Consider the following 21,040-nt stretch of genomic DNA (forward strand, 5'->3'; position numbering starts at 1 on the left):
CACCTCATCCCCAGGGAGAGATTTTAATAGAATTTTTTAAAATGATTTATTGGGGGCAGTGCTGTGACATAGTAGGCTAAGCCTCCACCGGCAGCGCCAGCATTCCATATGGCGCCAGTTCATGTCCCAGCAGCTCCTCTTTTGATCCAGCTCTCTGCTACAGCCTGGGAAAGTAGTATAAGATAGCCCAAGTGCTTGGGCTCCTGCAACTGCATGGGAGACCTGGAAGCTCCGGGCTTCAGATCAGCCCAGCTCTAGCTGTTACAACCATTTGCAGAGTGAACCAGCAGATGGAAGACCTTTCCCGCTGTCTCTCCCTCTCTCTGTAACTCTGCCTCAAATAAATCTTTTTAAAAATATTTATTTACTTATTTTGAAAATTATAATGAGACAGGGGTAAAGAGAGAGAGAGAAATCTTTCAACTGCTGCCTCAATCCCCAAATGGCCATAAAAGCTAAGGCTGAGCCAGGCAGAACCCAGGAGCCAGGAGTTTCATCCAGGTCTCCCACGTGGGTGGGTGGAGTCCAAACACTTGAACTGTCTTCCTCTGTTTTTCCCAGACCATTAGCAGGGAGTTGGATCGAAAGTAAGGCAGCCGGGACACAAACTGGCACCCAAATGGGATGACCGCTACACCACAATGCCAACCCCAACAAAGTTTTGATATTTGCCCCTAGAGCTGGGGGGCTTGGGGTCACAGTGGACTAGTGGCTGACAGACACTATTCTAGGCACAGGTGAATACAACAGTGAACAATAAAAACATTCTCTGCCTTCACAGAGCCAACATTCTAGCAGAACCTCGAGAGCAAGACATTTTGGCTAACAAAATGCAAAGGTGAGTTTTGAGTCTGGTCAAAAGTACAAGGCACACATACATTGTGATTATTTCTTTGGATCATATATTTGTTACTCCAGAGGGTCAGGTGGAAGGATAAGGAAACTTCCACAGAAAGAACCTGGAGGTGAACTCACAGATACTAACAACATTGAGTTGATAGCCAGACAAGTTTCTTCAAGTTTAAGCAAGAGATTACAAGAATTTTTTCATTAGAGTAAATGTGAGAATGGATGTATTTCCAAAGAACCTATAAAGTTACAAATGTCAATAGTAAACACCTGTCAAGTTCAAGGTGTTTATATACTATAATCATAGGTTGACCAAGTTAAGAATTTTCTTACCCCTTCCTGTTTCAGCTTGGAAAAAGAAAGGCAAACTAGTTGTGGTTGTTGGTGGTGGTGGTGGTAGGGGATGATAGAAGAGAAATTTTAGGCAGGAACAGAGAGGAAATCAAGCATTTACCCTTTTGTCATGGCAAGCTCAAGTTGCGAAGTTGAGAGAGGCAAGAAACTTCACTCCTTTTTTTTTTTTTTAAGACTTATTTTATTTATTTGAAAGACAGAGTTACAGAGAGAGTAGAGACAGAGAAGACAGAGAAGTTTTCCACCCTCTGGTTCACTCCTTAAATGGCGTCAACGGCCAGAGCTGCACTGATCCAAAGCCAGGAGCCAGGAGCTTTTTCTGGTCTCCCACACGGGTGTAGGGGCCCAAAGATTTGGGCCATCTTCCACTGCTTTCCCAGGCCATAGCAGAGAGCTGGATTGGAAGAGAAGCAGCCAGGACTAGAACCGGTGACCATATGGGATGCTGGCACTTCAGTCCAGGGCGTTAACCTGCTGCGCCACAGCGCTGGCCCCAAGAAACTTCACTCTTAATGGTATTAGATTTATTAATCACTGATGTGTCTAGTTGTTTAATTGACTAGTTGACTTTTTTTTACTTAAATAACCAGAAAAATCATGAGATTTGTACCTTATTTCATTCAAAAGTATGTAAAAATTAACTCCATATATGGAGGGAAATAGTAATTTCCACATTGCATCTGGTATATTCCATTTGTTCAATATACCAGTTACAGTTGCTAAGCACAACACCATAATAAAATTTATGTGTACATGAGGGAAAATTTCCATCTTTTATTTAGAATTTACTTTTATCTGATTCTTAAAAATCCAGAGATTGCTTACCAATGATGTTCAAAGAAGTAGTGCTATGTTTGCTGACCCTATCTTCCTACACAATATTTACTAATCATTTTTTAGCTACCAGTTAAGGATAAAGATGTATCCTGAGCCAAACCTTCAAAACACACAGAGAAGAGCTGGAAAAATCACATGAACCATAAGTGTTTAAGATCTTCACTTTTGGCCAGTGCTGTGGCGTAGTAGGTTAAGCATCTGCCTGTGATATCAGCATCCCACGTGGGTGCCAGTTTGAATCCTGGATGCTCCACTTCCAATCCAGCTCCCTGCTGATGGCCGCGGAAGGCAGTAGAGGCCCAAGTGCTTGGACACCTGCACTCCCATGGCAGACCCCTAAGAAGTTCCTGGCCCCTGGCTTCAGATTGGCCCAGCTCCAGCTGTCGCGGCCATTTGGGGAGTAAAGCGCGAATGTTCGACCGCTCTCGCTCGCTCTTCCCCTTTGTAACTATGCCTCTAAGTAAATAAATAAATCTTAAAAAAAAAAGACCACTTTTTTTTTCTAAAGATTTACTTATTTTTTTTGAGAGGCAGAACTAAAGAGAGGCAGAAGCAGAGAGTCCTTCCATCCACTGGTTCACTCCCCAAATGGCTGCAACAGCTGGAGCTAGACCGATCCGAAGCCAGGAGCTTCTTCCAGGTCTCCCACGGAGGTGCAGGAGCCCAAGCACTTGGGCCTCTATTGATTTCCCAGGCCATCAGCAGGGAGCTGGATTGGAAGTGGTGCAGCCAGGACTCAAAATGGCACCCATATGGGATGGTGGCACTGCAGGCAACAGCTTCACCCACCTCACCACAGCACCAGCCCTAGACTTTCACTTTTGACAAAAGCCAACCAAATGTTCCTTCTTCTATTGGTCTACAAATAGAGCTTTAATAAGTGTTACTCTGAAGAGTCTCAGAGCCCCAGATATTTGCTCAGGAAATAATAACCAAAAGGACAGGTTTTGCAGGTATCCGCTGTTCTTTCATGTATTCACTCAATGAAGGTTTGATGAGTACCTTCTGTATGCCAGGCATTGTTCCAAGGACTAAGCATATCTCAGTAAGTAAAGAAATAACCAAAACTTCCTATCCTTGGAAGAAGATTTTAAAAAAAGAAGAAGAAGAAGACAAAAGGCCAGCGCAGCAGCTCACTAGGCTAATCTTCAACCTGCGGCACTGGCACCCCGGGTTCTAGTCCCGGTTGGGGCGCCAGATTCTGTCCGGGCTGCTCCTCTTCCAGGCCAGCTCTCTGCTGTGGCCTGGGAGTGCAGTGGAGGCTGGCCTGAGTTCTTGAGCCCTGCACCCCATGGGAGACCAGGAGAAGCACCTGGCTCCTGACTTCGGATCGGCGCAGTACACCGGCCACAGCAGCCATTTGGGGGGTGAACCAATGGAAGGAAGACCTTTCTCTCTCTCTCTCTCTCTCTCTCTCTCTCTCTCTCTCTCACTAACTCTGCCTGTCAAAAAAAAAAAAAAGACAAAAAAAAAAAAATCCTATCCCTGGACAGTTAAGTCGTTCCCTAACTCCCTGGAATAACAAGTTTCCCTCCTCATTTTCACTTGAGCTACCTTCAAGGAGTTTCTTTTCATTGTATTCAAAAATCTTCTGTAAAAGTAACCTAATAAGGGGCCAGCACTGTGAGTTAATCCTTCGCCTATGGTGCCAGCATCCTATATGGGCGCTGGCTCTAGTCCTGGCTGCTCTTCTTCCAATCCAGCTTTCTGCTATGGCCTGGGATAGCAGTAGAAGATGGCCCAAATCCTTGGGCCCCTGCACCCACGTGGGAGACCTAGAAGAAGCTCCTGGCTCCTGGCTTCGGATTGGCACAGCTCCGGCCATTGCAGCCATCTGGGAAGTGAAACAGTGGATGGAGAACCTCTCTCGCTGTCTCTCCCTCTCACTGTCTCTAACTCTACCTCTCAAATAAATAAATAAAATCTTTAAAAAAAAAAGTAACCTAATAAGAAGTTACCATCCCTATTGACAGGGAGTGCCAACAAATGAATGAGAAAATGATTAATGTAATAATAAATTGAGAAAAGAATGAAGTACGGTTTACTAACATAACAAACAGCAGGAAATACATAAAAAAATTTTTTACTAGTAATCAAAAACTACAAAGAAAATTAAAGCAAGAGTTTTTTTGTTCCTTCCTATCAACTTGATAACTGTACAGTGTACTCACAATATCCAATGTTGGTGAGGGTACAATGAAAGAGGATTCTCAGGCACTGTAGAATGTAAATAGATACAATATTTTTTTGCAACTTAGCCATATAAGTCTTAACTACAAATGTGCATTCCCTCTGACCCCACAATTCTACTTCTATGAATTCATCATAAGGATGTAATCAGGAAAGTACACCAAATAGTGTATAATCATCATTATGATATTTTTATAATAGCAAAAATTTGGAAAGAATCTAATTGCTCACCAATAGTAAGGTAAATTATCTCATTTCCACACAATAGAACACTATACAACTACTGAAAATATAAATATTTATGAAAATAAAATGGCTATAACTTTTTAATGGTATTAAAAATAGTTTAATATAATTTTATATGTAAAAGAACTGACAGATTTGTATGCAACACATAACCGTAAATATGTTACATGACAATTTTTAAATGGATATTCAGTCACTCATTCAACATTCTTTATTCCCTTCGCCAATATTTATTAAGCACTTCATACATGCTAGAAATGTGTACATCAAAAAAATGAACTACTAATTTAATTTGTTACTTTAAAAATGACAGTAACCATTGTTGGCGAATTTGAGGGGGGCAACCCCATATACTACAGTTGAGGACCTAACAGTAAAACTTTTCTAGAGGGCAATTTAGCTCTTTTCATGAAAAGCCTTAAAATTATACATTCCATTTGAACCTGTAATTCCATTTCTTGGAACTGACTCAAAAGAAAAGAATATGGATGTTAAACATATATAGGAAACAGTTCGTGAGTTATTTGGAAGGACCTAAATATCAAACAATAGGGATCTGGGTAAACATATGTTCAGAATGCAGAATACCAGGGCATCTTTGTTTGACCTGCAAAATGTTTAAGACAAGAAAGTGTTCAAACACATACATGCACAGGCTTTTAAATAGTGTGATTCTACGTTGCTGCGAACCTGACCACACCACCTGAGTCAGTTCTTGTACATGTAAAACTCTCATCCCGAAGGGATGCTTTCAACTCCAACTTAATCTAGGCACTCACCTCTTCTTTAAAAAGAGAATTACCAGTCGGTAGGTGTTTTTGGCAGCTATGTTCAGAGCTGTCTTAAACTAGTTCATTTGGGGATTTGCCAGAAGATCCTCTCGAAAAGAAAATAGATAATTCAGAAGAAAAAGCCCGTTTATTCTCAGTGGCCTAATCTAATCTATCGGGTGTCTGCTTGGTTCTGAGGGCACGCAAAGACAGTAGTTCAAAGTCTGGAGGAGGAAAACAACAGTGATAAAAAATGAAGGGCTGCTGGTATCAGGGTCTTCAAAGAGATTTAAGGAAGGCAGAGGATTCCTAAGTGCAAAGCAAAGAACGTACACCAGCAAGATACTCGAGGAAGAGTATGGCTGACACACATAAACGGGCCATTATTCTGTGGCCTTTCCTGAAGCCGCGTTCTTCTCAGACACACACAGCTCAGATCTCGGAGGACGATGAACCTGAGACTCCAGAACGGGCTACGAGCTGCAGGTTAGCCACTGCCAGCACTCCGGGGCCTAGGTTTCCCGCCAATCTCAGTTCCTCCTTCTCCCGGGGCCCCGCCCACGCAGGAGGGCGCGAGGAAGCGTTGGAAACCTATCGATAGCTCCGGAATAGACTGATCTACCCTGCGCTGCCGCCGTCAAAATCCCGCAGCCTTCTCTGTAGATCGCCGAGCGGTAGTTTCGGCTCGTTCTTTACTCCGCACCTTCGCTAGGAGTACTGCAGCCAGGCCGGCGTCGGAACCATGGTGCGTTGGGTCCCGATCCTTCGAAGGTTTAGGGACGAGGTCCCGGTGTTTGGGGGTGGCGAACCAATTCTCCTGCCGTTCTTAGAGCGGCCCGAGGCCACAGGGCATGGGAACCCCAGTCTGCGGGAGGGCTCCGGCAGTGATTCAGCATCTCCGGCCTGGCCTGGCGAGCAGCGGTCGGTAGCCGGTGCAGCCTTTTCCCCGCAGCATATTTCGCTATTCTCAAGGCCTCGATGAAGTGGTCGAGTCCGCCTCCCGAGTTCCCTCACCAGAGTAGATTCCCAGAGGTCCAAAACGATCCCTCGTGCTCTGGACGATAGAGGAGAGAGACGGGACTTGACTCGGAGGCGGCCTTGTACCGCCGGGGCGGTCTTGACCCAGGGTGTGTGTCCTTAGATCGCGTCCCTTTCCTTGGTGGGTCCGCCCGACTTATCAGCCCCCTAGGGCGCGATCAGAAAAGGTCTCTCTCACTTTGTCCAGTCACCTGATGGCAAATGAGTGAATTTATCCTGAAAGGGGGAATGATGGAATCAGGATTATCATGTAGTTCTGTGGGCTTCAAGTCCCACGCCTTTCAATCCAGCGTTCAGTTCGCTCACCCCTGTGATTGTTCTGCCAAGTAATGAAAGGCCTTTTTGAAGATTGTCTAAAACAGTAGTGTATCAGTTATTCGTATCTAGCCCAAAGTAACAAAGAAAAATTGTGTGTGTACAAAAGTGCAAGTACAGGGAAGGCTCAAAGATAATCAGACATATCCCTAACCTCAATTTTAAGATAGAAAAGGATGTGTACAGAGCTGTGGGACTTCGTGCTGTGAGGGTTTTGGGAGAAGAATTCAAGAGATAGACATTTGAGCTCATTAAAGTTGGTGCATATGAACTTCAATCGTTGAACCCAAAGGGAGTGTTATGGAGAGTGGCTGGGTAGAAAGTTGGAAAGATAAGACCCATTTAGAGGTGTTCCTTCCTCACCAGCTCATAGAAAATGTAGACTTGGCTTGCCACTAAGTAAAGTAGTAATCTTCCAGTGAGTTTGCCTTAACAGTTACTTTAGTGTGTAATAGAATCACACATTTCTTAATGAATATTAAGAGGAGGGTTCTGACAATAATTTGATCTTTTTTGTTTTACTTTCAGTTTCGTAACCAGTATGACAATGATGTCACTGTTTGGAGTCCTCAGGTAAGATAATGTTTCATACTATTTCATTCAAGAGATTTTTCATGGCTGCAATGTGTTTAGAAGCCTGTGTGATTGTAGACTGCGAGAAAATGGGATATATTCATTTTAGACACTCCTATAACTTAAATTTATAATTCAAATACATTTCCTGGTTTTAAAAAAATCATTTGCGATTTAACAGTGCTCTCGAGGTTTGAGGATTCTTAAGTCTCAATTTGTGAAAGTCTTCTAAGGTGACTCTAAGACATGTTGTTTTTTTTCTCTTTAGGGCAGGATTCATCAAATTGAATATGCAATGGAAGCTGTTAAGCAAGGTTCAGCCACAGTTGGTCTGAAATCAAAAACCCATGCAGTTTTGGTTGCATTGAAGGTAAATAAAGCAATAAATATATCTTCCTTTAGAAAGCAGAATTATCAAATGAAAATTTCACTGTGTAGGCAATAAACTTGTACACTTATTTATATGTTTTATGATGTCTATTTAGAGGGCACAGTCAGAGCTTGCAGCTCATCAGAAAAAAATTCTCCATGTTGACAACCATATTGGTATTTCAATTGCGGGGCTTACTGCTGATGCTAGGCTGTTATGGTGAGTATGATCTTGAAAAACAAACATCTCTTTGATTCATAATTTTTTAAAATATTTATTTTATTTATCTGAAAGAGTTACAGAGAGAGGTAGAGACAGAAAGAGAAGTCTTCCATCTGTTGGTTCACTAGCCAAATGGCCACAATGGCCATAGCTGAGCCAATCTGAAGCCAGGATCCAGGAGCTTCTCCCACATGGGTGTAGGGGCCCAAGGACCTGGGCCATCCTCTGCTGCTTTCCCAGGCCACAGCAGAGAGCTGGATTGGAAGTGGGGCAGCCAGAACCTGAACCAGTGCCCATATGGGATGTCAGCATTGCAGGCCAGGGCCTTAACTCGCTGCACCACAGCACTGGCCTCTGATTCATAATTGTTTACTTATCATGAAAAGACTGAGGTAGGCTATGTTGGGAAGTTGTCTGCCAGAATGTTTATCAGTTAATATTATGAATATCTTAGTGGGTTGGGTTAGTTTCTGAATATTCCATTTCCTGGTTCTTGTAATAGTAACTAATAGAATTCAACACACTAGTATGAAAACTTGAGAAGTCATCAAATAATATGATAACTTCTTAAAGTAACGTGTTGTTAGACTGTTATGTCTTAAGAAGCACTTGACACTTTTGTATTGTTTTTAAGGATGAGCTAAATCACTTTTGCTTTTTTCGCTTTTTCTTTAAGATTTATTTATTTATTTGAAAGGCAGAGAGAAAGAAGTCTTCCATCCGCTGGTTCACTCCCCAAATGGCTGCAATGGCCAGAGCTGAGCCGATCCAAAGTAAGGAGCCAGGAGCTTCCTCTGGGTCTCCCATGTGGTTGCAGGGGCCCAAGGACTTGGGCCATCTTGCACTGCCTTCCCAGGCCATAGCAGAGCGGTAGATAAGAAGTGGAGCAGCCAGGACTGAAATCGGTTGCCCATATAGGATGCCTGCACCACAGGTGGAGGCTTAGCCCACTGTGCCACAGCACTGGCCCCCACTTTTCTTTTAAATACACCAATATTTATTAAACATTTTTTTTTTTTTTTGCAAAGCTCAATACTGGGTTCTGCAGAACATACAAAAATAACTCAGACCCAGTTCTTCAAGGAACTTAAAATTAGTTTGTCATATAATTTAGAAAATAGAGTATAACTGGTAAATTTCTTTGGAGTCCAGAGGAGAGGAGACACAGATTTTTTTTTTATGCTGGTTGAGAAGCAATATGTAAGTGAACAGGTGGGGCTTTGAAACCAAACAAGTTGAACTCCCACCTTTACCACTTAATATCTGAGATTGGGTTACTTACTTAAACACTCAATTTTTTTCAGTATTTTCCGGGATTATTATTTAATAACCTGATATGTAGAGCACTTAACACAGTGCCTTTCAGATAGTAAATGAGGTAGGTGTGTGTGTGTGCTGGGGGTGGGAGATAGTTATAGCACCTCCTCCAACCCCCATCCTCAAGCCCTTTTTCTCTTAAGTCAGCAACATAATGACAGGATAAGTTTTTGTCTGGTCTTAGATATATAAAATATTGTGAGACTCAGTTTACTGAGATATCACCATGTGAACATATAATTAATATAAGAAGTTTATTAATGAGATACTATAAATTTTTTTTTGGTACTAAGTCTTCAAAATTTTGGTATATATTTCTTTAAGTACATCCTAGTTCAGCCTAGCTACTTTTTAAAAGGCCCAGCAGCCACATGCGATTAGTGTCTGCCATATTGGGCATTTAAGTTCTAGAAAGCATTGGGAGATGGATTTAAATAAAAGTACTTAACAAAGAAGTTTGATCTTCAAATGTGACATTTACACACAGGGGACAAAGCAGCATGGAAAGAAAGGAAAATGTTTTTTTCTTGTGGTTACTCCCTTTAGTAGACATGAGTTTTACCCATTGTTAGCCTTGCTTAATTCTCGTTGGGTTTAACAGTGAAACTCAGCAAGCTAGTATCTAGTATCTGCCTTAGAGCACTGCTAATGGATAGAGGTAACATTGGAAGGAACAGGGGCCGGCGCCGTGGCTCACTTGGCTAATCCTCTGCCTGCGGCACCGGAATCCCATATGGGTGCCAGTTCTGGTCCCGGCTGCTCCTCTTCCAGGCAGTGGAGGATGGCCCAAGTGCTTGAGTCCTACACCTGCACTCATGGGAGACCAGAAAGAAGCACCCGGCTCCTGGCTTTGAATCAGCACAGCGCTGGCCATAGTGGCCATTTTGGGGGGTGAGCCAACAGAAGGAAGACCTTTCTCTCTGTCTCTCTCTGGCTATAACTCTACCAGTCAAATAAAAAAAATTTTTTTTAAATAAAACATTGGAAGGAACAGTGGTAAAGGTTTTCGCTGTTACGGCTTCTGTTTTTTGTAAATAGCTTGCTCTAATGGGGAAATTTTAGTCTCCTTTCAAGGAAAAGAGCAGAATAAGTATTCTCTTTGTCTTTATTCTCAGTCTTCTCTGACCTTTCAGTGCCCTAAGACAAAGATTTTCTAAAGCTAAGATATATTTTAGTATTTTGTAAAAACCTCACATGGCCCCAGAGTTTGGCACCAAAGTGCATCCTTGTGGTTCTTTCTTACCTTTTTCTGCTTTCCTCATATGGGTGTAGTCTATGTAAATGTTCAGGAGAAAATCAAAGTGAAACTTTACTTGGTTGCATCCACTATCTGTGATTAGAAATTATTAATTTTTCTTGTTTCTTTTTTAGTAATTTTATGCGCCAGGAATGTTTGGATTCCAGATTTGTATTTGACAGACCACTTCCGGTGTCTCGTCTTGTATCTCTAATTGGAAGCAGTATCCTTTTTATGTTAGCATGTATGGATGTGAACTTTAAAGGGTTTTGGGTTTTGATACTTAACACTTATGTTAGTTAATAGGAATATGATCATACAAGATGTGATCATTTATAACATAGGTAAGGTGGTAAAAAATCTCAAGAAATTGAGTTGCTCTTTCGTTAGCCCTTGAAAGCAATTAATATTTTTCAGACATAAGTCAAGCCCAATTTCTGAATTATACAGGCGACGCTGCGGCTCAGTAGGCTAATCCTCCGCTATGTGGCACTGGCACACCGGGTTCTAGTCCCGGTCGGGGTGCTGGATTCTGTCCCTGTTGCCCCTCTTCCAGGCCAGCTCTCTGCCAGGCCAGCTCTCTGCTGTGGCCCGGGAGTGCAGTGGAGGATGGCCCAAGTCCTTGGGCCCTTCACCCGCATGGGAGACCAGGAGAAGCACCTGGCTCCTGGCTTCGGATCAGCGCGATGCGCCGGCCGCAGCACGCCGGTCACGGCGCCATTGGAGGGTGAACCAACTGCAAAAGAAAGACCTTTCTCTCTGTCTCTCTCTCTCACTGTCCACTCTGCCTGTCAAAAAAAAAAAAAAAAAAATTATACAAGCATCACTTTTAAAGGGGATTTGAAAATAGACATAGTTCTTTAGTACTTGCTATAACAAGTTCTTTAACTCGTTTAAGAGACCCAGATACCAACACAAAGGTATGGCCGGAGACCCTATGGTGTTGGACTGCTTATTGCTGGATATGATGTAAGTTCATAGAGAATTGTTAATTGTTAATGATTGTGTGTGTGTGTTTTAGTTCAACCAAAGTCAAGAATTAAATGGTGTATTTCTTTCTATGTGTAGGATATGGGCCCTCACATTTTCCAAACCTGTCCATCTGCTAACTATTTTGACTGCAGAGCTATGTCCATTGGAGCCCGTTCTCAATCAGCTCGTACTTACTTGGAAAGACATATGTCTGAGTTTATGGAGTGTAAGTGATCATGTTTCCTGCTCTTTACTCCTCCAGTCTTTATATGGTGAATAAACATAGGATCCTAAATGAAGAAATCTCAAAATATAAATGTGTCCCCAGCCTTGAATATTCTTGATTCCCTTGCTCTGTAATATGCCCCAGTGATTGTTGTAAACCATTGAGCTAGCTATCAATTGTCAATTCTGTTAACAACTTATAATTTTCCATAATTTTGTTCTTTGGGCCACATAGAAATTTCTGCATTAATTAATCCATTTGAAACAAGGGAGAAAGGAAGGTGAAAGATTTAAGACGTGATAGATAGAGCAGGTTTTCAAGTGACTTGCTTCGCATCAGGAAGAGGGCTGGTATCAGGGCTTTACCAGTTCTCTTTGTCATTTGATCTGTTGTGGCATTATAGCATTCTGTGGAGAAAATATTTGAGACTCAGTGAATACAGAAAAAATTGTCTTATTACTCAAAGCAAACTGTTGTAGTATGATAATAGGCTTAACTAGAAAAGGGGATTGTGTAGCAAGATAAACTTGCAAAATGCTAGATTAAAATTCAGCGTCTTAAAAAGCTAATCAGAAACACAGTGTCCAAAGTGTTGGTTGGGGATTGGTAACATAAGCACCCTCTGCCCAGCACATTCCAATCTGGATAAGAAATTAACAAGGATTGCAGTGAATCTGAGGATCATTTGGGGTACCACTACTTTAATAATAGAAGTAGAGGGAGTGAACATTCAGCCTAGCTATTACAGGAGGCAGTGATGGTAGCTCAAGTAATTGTATTCCTGCAGCCCATATGGGAGACCTGGATTGTTTTCCCAACTCCTGGTTTCAGCCCCACCCATCATTGACTTTTGCTGAGTGAATCAGCAAATGGGGTGCGGGGAGTATGTGCTTCCATGCACACTCTGTCTCTTACTTTTTCTTCCCCTTCTCTCTCCTTCTCAGATGAATTTTAAAAATTAAAACATAATACAAGTGTTCTGATTCATGAACATGGAATGTTTTCCAATTTAGGTAATCTTTAATTTTTTTCAATAATGTTTTGTAGTTTTCAGTACACAAACCTATTTATTTTCTTAAATTTATTCCTTAGAATTTTTTTTCAACTTTATGTATGAATTATTCATTGCAAGTGTGTGGAAATAACAATTGATTTTTCTATGTTGACTTAGATTTTTGTTTTAATATTTAGTTATTTATTTGAAAGACAGAGACAGAGAGAGGTCTTCATCTGCTGGTTCACTTCTCAAATGCCCGCAATGGCCAGACCTGCACCAATCCAAAGCCAGAAGCTAGGAGCTTCTTCTGGGTCTCCCATGCGGATGCAAAGGCCCAAGGACTTGGACCATCTTCCACTGCTTTCCCAGGCTATAGCAGAGAGCTGGATTAGAAGTAGAGTAGCTGGGACTTGAACCAGCACCCATAAGGGATGCCTACACCACAGGCAGTGGCTTTACTCACTACACCACAGTGCTGGCCCGTGATTTAGATCTTGAAACCGTATTGAACTCATTTATTAATTCTGGTAGTGGGGCCGGTGCTGTGGTGCAGTGGGTTAAAGCCCTGTCCTGGAGCATCAGCATCCCATATGGATGCCGGTTCTAGTCCTGGCTGCTCCTCTTCCAATCCAGCTCTCTGCAATGGCCTGGGAAATCAGTAGAAGATGGCCCAAGTCCATGGGCCCCTGCACCACGATGGGGACCAGGAAGAAGCTCCTGGCTCCTGGCTTCAGATCGGCGCAGTTCCAGCCATTGTGGCCATCTAGGGAGTGAACCAGTGGATGGAAGACCTCTCTCTCTGCCTCTCTTTGTAACTCTTTCAAATAAATAAAATAAAATCCTTTAAAAAAATTCTGGTAGTTTTTATGGATTTTTTAGATCCAAGATTGTATCATCTGGGAATAGAGAGAGTTTTACTTCTTCCTTTCCAATCTGAATGTTTTTATATCTTTTTCTTATCAAATTGTCCTGGCTGAGAACCTCACCTACAAAGATGAATAGAAATGGTAAGAGCAGGCATCCTTGTTTTGTTCCTGATCTTAATATAAAAAGCTAGTTTTTCACTACTAAATATTTTTTTTGTAAATACCATTTGTCAGGTTGAAGGAGTTTCCTTCAGTTACTAGTTTAATGTTTTTATCATGCAAGGATTTGGGGTTTTATTGCATGCTTTTTATGTGTCGCCACAGTTACAGAAAGAGGGAGAGAGAGATCTTTCGTCCACTGGTTCACTCCCCAAATGGCCACAATGGCTGGGTCTGAGCCAGGCCAAAGCCGGGAGCCAGGAGCTTCATCTGTGTCTCTCACATGGCCCTCCCAAGCACTTGGGCTATCTTCTGCTTGCCCAGGCACATTAACAGGGAGCTGGGTTGGAAGTGAAGCAGCCGGGACTTGAACTGGCACCCATATGGGATGCCTGCATCACAGTCAGCGGCTTGACCCATTGTGCCACAATGCCATCCCCAAGAATCCTTTTTTTTTTTTTTTTTTTTTTTTTTTAGAAAAGTTACTTATTTATTTGAAGTTATTTATTTATTTATTTATGTGAAGAGAGAGAGAGCGCGTGCACTCACCCATTTCCTTGTTTGGTCCCCAAATGCCTACGGATGCTAGAGGGACAAAGCCAGGAGCTAGGAACTCAGTTCCTGTCTCCCATACCAGTAAGCAGGAACCAACTTCTTGAGCTGTTTCTGCTGCCTCTTGAAGTCTGCATTAGCAGGCAGCTGGAATCTGGAGTTGGGACTAGGAGTCAAACCCAGGTCCTCCAGTGTGGGGCACAGTTGTCCTAAGTGGCATCTTAACCTCTAGGCCAAATGCCTGCCTGGCCCCTGGAGATTACTTTTATAAAGAGCAAATTTAGAAACTAGCATTCCACAGAACACCTTCTACAAAACTTCCAGTTGTATCATGTGAATCAGGATTTTAATGTAGTGAAAGGAAAGGTCAAATTTAGTGGCAGAAATCATGCATCCTCTCATTAGATAATAGCAACGTCAGTAATGGCTATTAGAAGATTATATGACTAGCGTTAAACTTTTGGTTGTATTTATTATGATAAGTTAAGTATGCAACTAAAGCCACAATTTCAGACTTTTGCTTGATGAATAAAAGAAACCTAGCATTACAACAAAGTTAAGAAATACCTGTTAATTTATTACATATAGGCAATTTAAATGAACTGGTTAAACATGGCCTGCGTGCATTAAGAGAGACACTTCCTGCAGAGCAGGACCTAACTACAAAGGTAAGTATGTTTCCAATTAACATTGTAGTTTATTTTTTTTGCACAAGTGTGTGTGATAGAGCAGTAGATACTTATATTCTTTAATTTGGGAGGTAGTCGCCTTGTCTCATTCTTTCCCTTTAAGCTATTTGCTAAGTTGTCTAATTTTGAAATGTCATTTTTCAAAATATTTCTCTGGTGTAAAGCAATAAAGCCATAATATCTTTGTATTGTTAATAGTTAACCAAATGTATATATTGAGCATTTACCCTGTGTAGGCACTTTGTAGGTATGTGGTAAGTGTTCAATATATTTATATTTGTAAACACAACAAACATCTTGACTTTCACAAAACAAATTCTGATAGGATTAGTTTACACATAAGTAAATTGTGTATTAGAAGGTGTTAAACACTATAGAGAAAATGAAACAAAATGAGAGGAGTAATATGCCAATTGAGTGTAGATAGGTAGTATGGTTGGTATAACTGTAAAATAGCATGGTCAAGGATGGTATCACCAAGAAGTTGAAATTTGAGAGAAAAATCTAAAGTAGGTGAGTAAACCATGGAGCTGCTTAGGGCAAAATTATCCCAGGAATACAAGTGCAAAGGTCCTGAGGCCAGAGTGTTTCTAGTATTCAAGACAAGGAAACCAATAGCGTTGGGGTCAGAGATTAAGGGGAAGAGGAGAAGGAAAGAAATCAAAGAGGTAACAAAGGCCAGATTGTGTGTCCTATAAGCCACTGTACGTACTTGGCATTTTACTGCGTGACTGTTGGAGTTTAAGCAGAGGAACACCATGATTTGGTTTAGGTTTTAAGAGAGTCACTCTGGCCTTTTGACAACAGATTATTGTGAGGACATGGGTGGAAATACTTTACAGCAGTTGTAGTAATTCAGGTGAGAGATGCTGGTGATTGGAGCACAGTGATAGAAATAGTGATAATAAGTGACTCAAATGTGAATGTCTTGAAATTGAAGCCCGAAAAGTTTGCTAACAGATCTGTTGTAGTTTGTGAGTGGGAACAAAAGAATTCTTCCAAAGTTTTTGGATTAACTGGAAAGAATGATTTATGATTTTATGGGTAGGGATAAGACAGTGGGAGGGACAGATTTTGGAGTAGAAGTTGGGGAGGCAGATCAGGCAGTCATTTATGAACACGTCAAATTTGAAGTGCCTATTGACCAATTGGTAATACAGTAGGCAGTATTAGCATCCCTTAGAGTACCATGGAGAGTGGTCCCACTTAGAGTTTAAAGTTTTGAAGTCTTCATGTAAAAATGTCATTTAGAGATTAGACTGGATGAGATCCTTAACACAGATTAAACCAATAGTTTGAGAACTGGGCCAAGAAAATGTAACTTTTAGAGGTTAGGAGATGTGTAGGGTTAGCAAAAGAGACTGCAAAAATAGGCCAGAAAGGTAAGAGAAAGACTTGGGAAATGAAGAATCCTTGAAAACAAATGAAGAAACTTTTGAAGAAGAGTGAATGAGAAACTGCTAATAGATCAAGGAAGTTGTGAATTAAGAATTAACTATTAGATTAGCAGTAGTGTAGTCACGGAGGACTTGGTGGCAGTCTTAATGGAATTGTGGGGCAAAAGCCCATATAAATAGAGTCAGTACAGAGTGAGAGGAATTGGATATAGCTGTTTGGACAAGGTTGTCTGTTGAGACTACAGAGAAATGGATTGGTGGCTGGAAATGGATGTTGATAAAGTGTGAGAAATTACATCATAATTGCTATATCATGAGAATGTCCAGTGTAAAGGGAAACATTTATATAGAAGAAATTTGAAAAAAACTGTGAGATAATTTGTTTAGTTTTTCTGTTTGTTTGTTTGTTTGTTTTTTGGCTTTTAACAATATATAGGTGGGAAGATTGGCCTTAGAGAGGAAATTGTACTTCATTCATAGTGCCTGGAAGCAGGGGAATCTAGGAACATAGATGCAGGAAAGAGTGGATACAGTAGAAGCCTGTCAGGAAGGTGTTCAGCTGAAAGGAGAATGGAGAATGTTAAGAATTGTCTGAGAGAAAGGGCGATTGAATGATGTAGAAATTGGCATAGTATTTTCCAGGAACCCCTAAGACCTGCTTAAGATGATCATAATTGAAGTGAAATTCATCAACAGTTATAAAGTCACTTTGTTAATAGTGACTGGATAATTGTTATTTACTACATATGTGAAGACATTATAGCCTGAACAATCTATGAGGTTTCTCATAATCAAAAGTGAGGATGAAATCTGCCAATTACATGAGCCTACTAGTTTCCTTCTCTGTTTTCTCCCTATAGATACATAGTTTTATTCTGCTTAATTTTATACTCAGCATTGTATCATTAGCATTTTTCCAACCTAAATTCTTATGATTTTTTATTTTTACCTTTGTTCTCCCCTTCAGAATGTTTCCATTGGAATTGTTGGGAAAGACTTGGAGTTTACAATTTATGATGATGATGATGTATCTCCATTCCTGGAAGGTCTTGAAGAAAGACCACAGAGGAAAGCACAGGTATATATCATAACACAGGAGGCTTTAGTTCTGTCATAAGCTACTGGTCCCACCACAACTGTGTCCGGTTTTAGTCTTTAATTATTGAGATATGCTGATAATTCAGATGGCAATAGCAAATTTAAGGACCAACTTAAAGTGAAATATGGGGGGGTAGTGATCTTGATAAACACAAAAAGGGAAGAGAGTTGGTGATTTGATCATCTATTCCCATGTAATGAGCTACAATAAATGTTATGTCTCACAACTGTGTGGTTAACGGGCTCAGCTGGATGATTCCTTTGCTGATCTTGCTTGTGATCTCTCAGACGTTGCATTCAGATGTGGAATCAGGCTAAACCAGCCAAGATATCCTTACTCATATGCTTCTTCAGTCAGTACCTTCTGGTTTCATAGCTGGGTGCTGAGACCTCTGCTAGGAAAGACTGGGCCTCTGTCTTGTAGTATCAGGGCCTTTCCATCAGCAGGGTAGAACTCAGCTTTCGAAAGCTCACAAATGAAAGCTGTTAGGAATTCTTTAAGACTTGAGACCCATGGCTTAACAGGCTAATCCTCTGCCTTGCGGCGCCGGCACACCAGGTTCTAGTCCCGGTTGGGACACCGGATTCTATCCCGGTTGCCCCTCTTCCAGGCCAGCTCTCTGCTATGGCCCAGGAAGGCAGTGGAGGATGGCCCAAGTGCTTGGGCCCTGCGCCCGCATGGGAGACCAGGAGAAGCACTGGCTTCGGATCAGCGAGATGCGCTGGCCGCGGCGGCCATTGGAGGGTGAACCAACGGCAAAAAGGAAGACCTTTCTCTCTGTCTCTCTCTCTCACTGTCCACTCTGCCTATAAAAAAAAAGACTTGAGACCCAGAGTTATGTGTACTTTCTGTTGATTAAAATAAGTCAGAGTCTATGTGAGTGGGGACTGGGAAGAGTGGTTCACTGGGACCCAACTTCAAACACTTAGAAAAGCAGCACGAAGTGTTGATGAATCTCAGGTTAATTATGGATCTTTTTGTTGGATGTTTAGAATACACATTTGCTATTAATGTATGTTTATTTGACAGCCAATGTAAATTGAAACTAAAAAGTACCTGATAAAGAAATTGGTTCTACAACATAAATTAATTTCAGTCTGCAAAGGATAATATGTTTATTACTTGGGGAGCAAGATTTACATTATTTAAAGTGTTGTTGATAAGAATTAACAATGTTAGGAAAAAGAAGTGCTACACAACTTTTTTCTCTATCTTTGCTGTTTTTATTGGTGTTAAAGGGGAGGAAGGGTGTCTAAAAAGTATTGGGTTGTATTTTAAGCTTGGCACAAAATATGATAAAGTGATAGAATCACTATATATTTAAGTTTTTAGAACTGTAAAATGTTTTATATATACATATATAAAAGTATTCTTTAAAGTATTTGTTCAGAAAGTGTAACAGGACAATGAACTAAAATAGCATATCCAAAATACATTATCTTCTAACCTCTTTTTCCTAATATTTTAAATAATGTAATGTATATGACTAAAAGTATATGTATATCGAGCAAGCATTCATTTTATGTGTTTTCTCTTTTCTTCCCCTCTTAAGCCTGCTCAGCCTGCCGATGAACCTGCAGAGAAGGCTGATGAGCCAATGGAACACTGAGTGACAAGACAGTCTATATGTGTGTTTTCAAATATGTAAGAGTACAGGAACACATACTGATGAAAATAATCTATACTTTGAACCAAAATATGAAAGTGGTAGGAGTATATGTTTAGGAATCAGCCCAAATGTGAGTTTTTTCTGGGCAACCTCATTGAAACCATATAATGGGTGCATTTTTCTTTAAGGGGGTCTGTATAATCATTTTGTAGACATTGTAGGTATCTATACTAATGTTTTTATATGAAGAAAATAGTGTCTTTACAATTTTAAAGACAACTGTGAAATAAAATTATTTCACCACCTGTTTTGTATTGTTTTTTTAAGTAGTTTCAACTGTAAATTGTAGTCTAGAAATACAGCTGATTATTTGTGTTTGCAAAATTGCCTTAATTTTAGTGATAGAGAAAATAAATACTTCTTACTGTCACAGCCTGCAGTCTGTGGACTGACTGCATGAAAATCCATGACGATTTGCTTTGGAATACAAATTTCATGGTGCAACCTTAGAAATCCATTCTTTTTTTAAAAAAATTTATTTATGTATTTGAAAGAGTAACAGAAAGGCAGAGAGAGAGAAGAGAGAGGTCTTCTCTCTGCTGGTTCTCTCCCCAAATGGCTGCAACGGCTGGAGCTGAGCCGATCTAAAGCCAGGAGCTTCTTCTGGTTCTCCTACGCAGGTGGAGGGGCCCAAGGACCATCTTCCACTGCTTTTCCAGGTTGTAGCAGAGACCTGGATCAGAAGTGGAGCAGCTGGGACAGGAACCGGCGCCCATGTGGAATTAAAACCTTGAAAACTGGGAGCTGGCATGTGGCATATTGGGTAAATCCATCACCTGTGACACTGACACCCTGTATGGGTGCCAGTTTGAGTCCTAGCTGCTCCACTTCTGATCCAGCTCCCTGGGAAAGCATCCAAAGAAGGCTTAAATGCTTGGGCTCCTGCACCTACATGGGAGACCCAGATAGAGTTCCTGGCTTCAGTTTGGCCTGGCCCTGGCCATTGCAGCCATTTGGGGAATGAACCAGTGAATGGAAGACTTCTATCTGCCTGTCTCTTTCTCTCTCTCTGTCACTGTGCCTTTCCAACATAAATAAAAATAAATCTTAAAAAACATTATAGAGGAGTGGCCAGCACTGTGGCATAGCGGGTAATGCTGCCACTTGCGGTGCCAGCATCCCACGTGGCCGCCGGTTTGAGTCTCGGCTGTTCCACTTCCAATCCAGCTCTCTGCTGTGGCCTGGGAAAGTAGTGGAAGATGGCCCAGGTCCTTCAGCCCCTACATCCATATGAGAGACCAAGAGGAAGCTTCTGGTTCCTGGCTTCAGGTTGGTGTAGCTCCAACTGTTACAGCCAACTGGGGAGTGAACCAGTGGATGGAAGACCTCTCGGTCTCTGCCTCTCCTCTCTCTGTGTAACTTTGACTTTCAACTAAATAAATAAATCTTTTAAAAAAAAATTATAGAGGAAAAAAAGCTTTAGAAACCACAGCTTTCCTACTTAGACTAGCAAGATTAACATATGAAAGGATTTATTCTATTCAACCAGCAGATGGCAGCTCTGTTCCTCGAAGGCCAGTTTTGTAAAAATAAAAGGAAAATCTTAATTCCAAACCTCATATCCTCCCTAGCCCTGCTCAGCTTAATTTTTAGTCAGGCTGCCTTTATTCCCACATGCTTTGTAGTCGATTTTTATCTTAGACCATACAAAATGGAATCAGAGAAAATCTGATTTTTTAAGAAAACACAATATCAAAATTTTGCTGATTTTGCACCAAAATAAAGTTGTCTTTTAATTCCACAAACTTTTGAAATTTTTTATTTGTTTTGTTTTGTTTTTTCTTTTTTTGAAAAGTAAAAGAATTTTCATCTCCAGGTTTACTCCTCAGATGCCCACAACTGCAGCTGGGCCAGGCCAAAGACAAGAACTCAGTGCAGGTCTCCCACATGGGTGGCAGGGTTCCAATTACTTGAGCTATAGCCTGCTGCTTCTCAGGGTGTACATTAGCAAGAAGCTGGATGGGAAATGGAAACATGACTTCCCAGGCACTTTAATATGGAATGCAGGTACCACACATCCACCTCACTTTTTTCCCACAAATATAAGTGCCTTATATGAAGCCTACAGGAGTTATTTTTCTGAGGAATACATTTAT

The 21,040-nt window shown here is 41.2% G+C and overlaps 1 protein-coding gene across 1 annotated transcript; it reads left to right on the forward strand.

Annotated features, from left to right (window-relative positions):
* Positions 1-5,881: 5,881 nt before the first annotated feature.
* Positions 5,882-19,203, forward strand: PSMA1 (proteasome 20S subunit alpha 1). Its single transcript, XM_062196456.1, has 10 exons — positions 5,882-5,991; positions 7,128-7,172; positions 7,441-7,542; positions 7,658-7,761; positions 10,453-10,541; positions 11,217-11,287; positions 11,387-11,516; positions 14,679-14,758; positions 17,144-17,254; positions 18,828-19,203. The coding sequence occupies exons 1-10, from the start codon at positions 5,989-5,991 to the stop codon at positions 18,882-18,884; spliced, it is 792 nt and encodes a 263-aa protein (XP_062052440.1). The 5' UTR covers positions 5,882-5,988; the 3' UTR covers positions 18,885-19,203.
* Positions 19,204-21,040: the final 1,837 nt, after the last annotated feature.

This window comes from Lepus europaeus, chromosome 7 (genome assembly GCF_033115175.1).
Source record: "Lepus europaeus isolate LE1 chromosome 7, mLepTim1.pri, whole genome shotgun sequence".
In the NCBI taxonomy this organism is placed as follows: Eukaryota; Metazoa; Chordata; class Mammalia; order Lagomorpha; family Leporidae; genus Lepus; species Lepus europaeus.